This window comes from Portunus trituberculatus, chromosome 34 (genome assembly GCF_017591435.1).
Source record: "Portunus trituberculatus isolate SZX2019 chromosome 34, ASM1759143v1, whole genome shotgun sequence".
NCBI classification, from domain to species: Eukaryota; Metazoa; Arthropoda; class Malacostraca; order Decapoda; family Portunidae; genus Portunus; species Portunus trituberculatus.
In genome coordinates, this window is record NC_059288.1 from 7,648,273 (window position 1) to 7,654,316 (window position 6,044).

Here is a 6,044-nt window from a genome sequence, read left to right on the forward strand (position 1 = left end):
AGAGTGACTCCCCCGGGACAGGTGTGCACTGGGCAGCTTCCCCCTCCCCGCTGCGCTGCAGGGGCCGACCACCAACAGTCAGACACTCGCAGCGCTCCAGCAGGCTCTTCCTCCTGTACATCCTTGACACGTGAACCTCGGATCACTGCCGGGCATTGCTGGCGTGGAAGTTGGCGTGTCATTTTTGTATTCTTTATCTGTATTTTTTATCTTTTGTTTATTTACTTAAATTTTTTAACTATTTGTTTATTTATTTACTTATATATTTTCTCTTAGGCGATAAGTCAAACTTGCAATGCGATTTGTTTGTACGTTAAGTGTTTACAGTGCACAGCCACACACCGCTTCCTGTGGCGTGCATTCTTTATTGCTGCTGCTGCCGCTGTTGCTACCTTTACTGAGATGAACAGAGTGATCAGTAAGAGTGCGAGGAACACTTGCGCCGAATGGAATCATGCGCCAAAAAGTTATGAGGTTAAAATGGCAATAGTTGTAATTAAGTTTCATTAAAAAGTTGATAATGTGAAGGGCCAGATATAGCGTGCACACACACACACACACACACACACACACACTTTCAAGCCCTATCCGTCCATCACACTCATGGCATTGCAGGGGAAAGAAAACGGAGGTGGAGGGGCGCCATAGGGGAGGAGGGAGGGCGTCAGACATCGACCAAAGAGAGCCAGGCCAAATATATATCTTCAGTGTGCTGACGGCGTGGCAAGGGGAGGGAGTGTGCGCTCAGTCTCCGTCTCAATGAACAGTGCCACCTCGAGCAGTGCCACCGAGGGCCACCACAGCGCCACAGGACACTTATACCACTGAACACACCACCTCCCTGCTCGTGGTAAGTCTTAATCAATGCACCAATGCCACATCTGCCACAAGGATCAGTTTTACCCTCAGTGGATATAGGATTTTCGTCCGTACATTACACCTCTGCACCACCACCATCACCGCCACCGCCGCTGCCGCCGCCGCTCACAGCTGATGTACCTTAGTGACAGCGGTGTCTCATCAAAGGAAGGTGAGGCAGGTGCGAATTTCACCAATTTTTGCGAGTTTTGCTGGTAATGATTTTTTTTTTTGCCAGCGATTCACGTTTGAGTGATGAAAGAAAGGTGTTGCGCTGTTTCTCTCTCTCTCTCTCTCTCTCTCTCTCTCTCTCTCTCTCTCTCTCGTCATTAATTATTGCGTATCTTTTTTTTCTTTTTTTTGCCTGCGATTCACGGTTGACAGGAAAGAAAGGTGTTATGATGTTTCTCTCTCTCTCTCTCTCTCTCTCTCTCTCTCTCGTTATTAATTATTGTGCACCTGTTTTTTTGTTCTCTTCCATTAAGATGTGTCACGTTTCACAATATTTCACTCAGCTATACACACAGACTGTCAAACTCCTTCTCTTAGTAACTCGATTTCTGTTAGACATGCTTTTACTCGCGTCACCTTCATCATTATTAACAGAGTTTCTTTTGATTAAATCCCTTAAGTAGCATGACGTCTTTCCATATTCATTTTACTTACTATTTGGTGATTGTATACATCTTTAGAAACTCATGTGGGGGATTGAAATAGTGAAGACTCTGGCCATTAATTTTCTGCCCTCCATAGAACCTTCCATATGTCAATAAAATGATCTAATCGTACGCAAATCTCAAGGTAAAAATGCGCCCCAGTACTGAAGGAGTTAAAATAGTGAAGAATATGGCCATTAATCTTCTGCCCTCCATATATCCTTCCTAATGTCATTAAAATGGTCTAATCGTACACAAATCTCAAGGTAAAAAAAGAGTCCCATTACTGAAAAGGTTTAATGTATTGACAGTTTCCCTCGTCTGCTTCAAAGGGGAAGGAAGAAAAAAAATAAGAATAATGTTCTTTCTATTTAAATGATGCAGTAGATATTTGCATTAACCTTTTTACATGACATTCCTGATTTATTTAGTGTGTATTGGTGGTGTAATCTTTGTGTTATAGGAATGACGAGGAGAAAAAATTGATATTGTTTGAGATGACTATGAGGTGTACGACAGTTTGCATATTGGTACGATGGTTTCAAAATGTCGCCTTTGGGAATTATGTCACGTGGAAGATTTGTTTTATTTTTATTTTAGAACAATTTATTTTATTTTGTTTTATTATTTTTTTGTTTTTGTTATTACCAAGAAACGTGTCGACTGAAGATGACGCATAAGAGGAGGAGGAGGAGGAGGAGGAGGAGGAGGAGAAAGATGCACATTCTGAAGGACCATCACCTCGAGTGTCACATCTCTCTCTCTCTCTCTCTCTCTCTCTCTCTCTCTCTCTCTCTCTCTCTCTCTCTCTCTCTCTCTCTCTCTTACCTCCCCCTCGTCCTTCCCTCCCTGACTAACTCACTCCGGCCTTTCATCTTTCCCTCCCTCCTCTCTCCCCTTCCTCCCCTCTCCCCTTCCTCCCTTCCCTCACTGCCTCCCTGCCTCCCTCCGTCCCTCCTTCCCTCCCTCAGTGCATTATAACCTGAATTATTTCCACGAATTAAGCGTTCTCTGTGACCTCGTAAAGCTGATTATGAAGCGAGATAAAAGCCAAACATGTCCCACACAGTGAAAAAAAGAGACATTATCGTATCTTTTCATAATATTTTTTTTTTTTTGAGTAACAAGAGCAACAAACTGAAAAAAATTATCGTACTTTGATTTTTCTTAAATTTTATTTTGTGAATAGAGGGGAAATAACAAAAACGAAAAGGAAATGAACGAAAAATGAGAATAATCGCTTAAGTTCTATATCTTTTTTTTTTTTTTTTTTGAGTAACAAGAGCAACAAACGTACCACTGTGAAAAAATTATCGTACTTTGAGTTTTTTTTATTTTTATTTTGCGATTGGAGGAGAAATAACAAAAAAAAAAAAAAAAACGAAAAGGGAATGAACGAAAAAATGAGGATAATCACTTAATTTCTATATAAATATTTTTTTTTTCGTGTAACAAGAGCAACAAACTGAAAAAAACTATCGTACTTTGAGTTTTTTTTATTTAGTAAATGGAGGAAAAATAACGTAAAAGAAAACGAAAAGTGAAAATAATCGTTTAATTTCTATATTTTTTCGTGATAGGAGAATAGCTAACGTACCACTGTGAAAAATGATCGTACTAAGAGTTATTATTTCCTTTACGAATGGTGACTAGCAGAAGAAACAACAAAACGAAAGGGAATGAACGAAAAACAAGAATAAATCGCTTAATCTCCATATATTTTAAGTAACAAGAGTAGCAAACTGAATAAATATCATAATCTGTGTTATTTATTTCTTTTATGAATGAATAGCAAAATAAACAACAAAAACGAAAGAGAATGAACGAAAAACAAGAGTAAGTCGCTTAATCTTCCGTGCTAGATCGCCGCTGCGGGAGTTAAGAGAGAGAGGGGGAGAGGAAACAGACGCAGTAACTGGACAGGATGGCGGAGGAGAGCGACTTTAACCTCACCCTGACGGAGGCGCTGGCGGGGGAGGTTGAGGAAGCATTCAACTCCACTTTAGACGACTGGGCGGATCCTGCGAACTCAACATTTTGGAGTGAGTATTTTTTTACGTTTCTTTTGAATAGAACAAGGGAAAAAAAAGCTTGCTAAAGTTAGATAAGAGAAAAAGAAAGAGAGAGAGGAGGAGATAAGTTGTTAGATAGAGTTGCAGAGAGAGAGAGAGAGAGAGAGAGAGAGAGAGAGACTTATAGACAGAAAGATAGACATATATAGACAAAACTGCAAATAGAAGGACAGAATGACATAGATAAAGACAGAAAAACGAACTTATAGACAAAAGCATCCTTAAAAACCCGCGTCACTTCAACTAGAAACCCTTTGATAATGCAGAAAACTTAACATGTCACTAGAACTACAGAAACACCCTTAAAAACCCGCGTCACTTCAACTAGAAACCCTTTGATAATACAGAAAACTTAACATGTCACTAGAACTACAGAAACACCCTTAAAAACCCGCGTCACTTCAACTAGAAACCCTTTGATAATACAGAAAACTTAACATGTCACTAGAACTACAGAAACACCCTTAAAACCCGCGTCACTTCAACTAGAAACCCTTTGATAATACAGAAAACTTAACATGTCACTAGAACTACAGAAACACCCTTAAAACCCGCGTCACTTCAACTAGAAACCCTTTGATAATACAGAAAACTTAACATGTCACTAGAACTACAGAAACACCCTTAAAACCCGCGTCACTTCAACTAGAAACCCTTTGATAATACAGAAAACTTAACATGTCACTAGAACTACAGAAACACCCTTAAAACCCGCGTCACTTCAACTAGAAACCCTTTGATAATGCAGAAAACTTAACATGTCACTAGAACTACAGAAACACCCTTAAAACCCGCGTCACTTCAACTAGAAACCCTTTGATAATACAGAAAACTTAACATGTCACTAGAACTACAGAAACACCCTTAAAACCCGCGTCACTTCAACTAGAAACCCTTTGATAATACAGAAAACTTAACATGTCACTAGAACTACAGAAACACCCTTAAAAACCCGCGTCACTTCAACTAGAAACCCTTTGATAATACAGAAAACTTAACATGTCACTAGAACTACAGAAACACCCTTAAAAACCCGCGTCACTTCAACTAGAAACCCTTTGATAATACAGAAAACTTAACATGTCACTAGAACTACAGAAACACCCTTAAAACCCGCGTCACTTCAACTAGAAACCCTTTGATAATACAGAAAACTTAACATGTCACTAGAACTACAGAAACACCCTTAAAAACCCGCGTCACTTCAACTAGAAACCCTTTGATAATACAGAAAACTTAACATGTCACTAGAACTACAAAACACCCTTAAAAACCCGCGTCACTTCAACTAGAAACCCTTTGATAATACAGAAAACTTAACATGTCACTAGAACTACAGAAACACCCTTAAAACCCGCGTCACTTCAACTAGAAACCCTTTGATAATACAGAAAACTTAACATGTCACTAGAACCACAGAAACACCCTTAAAACCCGCGTCACTTCAACTAGAAACCCTTTGATAATACAGAAAACTTAACATGTCACTAGAACTACAGAAACACCCTTAAAACCCGCGTCACTTCAACTAGAAACCCTTTGATAATACAGAAAACTTAACATGTCACTAGAACTACAGAAACACCCTTAAAACCCGCGTCACTTCAACTAGAAACCCTTTGATAATACAGAAAACTTAATCTGTCACTAGAACTACAGAAACACCCTTAAAACCCGCGTCACTTCAACTAGAAACCCTTTGATAATACAGAAAACTTAACATGTCACTAGAACCACAGAAACACCCTTAAAACCCGCGTCACTTCAACTAGAAACCCTTTGATAATACAGAAAACTTAACATGTCACTAGAACTACAGAAACACCCTTAAAACCCGCGTCACTTCAACTAGAAACCCTTTGATAATACAGAAAACTTAACATGTCACTAGAACTACAGAAACACCCTTAAAACCCGCGTCACTTCAACTAGAAACCCTTTGATAATACAGAAAACTTAACATGTCACTAGAACCACAGAAACACCCTTAAAACCCGCGTCACTTCAACTAGAAACCCTTTGATAATACAGAAAACTTAACATGTCACTAGAACTACAGAAACACCCTTAAAACCCGCGTCACTTCAACTAGAAACCCTTTGATAATACAGAAAACTTAACATGTCACTAGAACTACAGAAACACCCTTAAAACCCGCGTCACTTCAACTAGAAACCCTTTGATAATACAGAAAACTTAACATGTCACTAGAACTACAGAAACACCCTTAAAACCCGCGTCACTTCAACTAGAAACCCTTTGATAATACAGAAAACTTAACATGTCACTAGAACTACAGAAACACCCTTAAAACCCGCGTCACTTCAACTAGAAACCCTTTGATAATACAGAAAACTTAACATGTCACTAGAACTACAGAAACACCCTTAAAACCCGCGTCACTTCAACTAGAAACCCTTTGATAATACAGAAAACTTAACATGTCACTAGAACTACA

General features: G+C 39.2%; 1 protein-coding gene across 1 annotated transcript in view; it reads left to right on the forward strand.

Moving 5' to 3' along the window:
• The first annotated feature begins 668 nt into the window (after window positions 1–668).
• LOC123512594 (popeye domain-containing protein 3-like) overlaps window positions 669–6,044 on the forward strand; it is a 12,912-nt gene continuing 7,536 nt past the window's right edge. Inside the window, 2 exon segments of the mRNA XM_045269021.1 lie at window positions 669–850; window positions 3,377–3,556. Of these exon segments, the coding sequence (XP_045124956.1) occupies window positions 3,439–3,556 (118 nt within the window). The 5' untranslated portion in view covers window positions 669–850; window positions 3,377–3,438.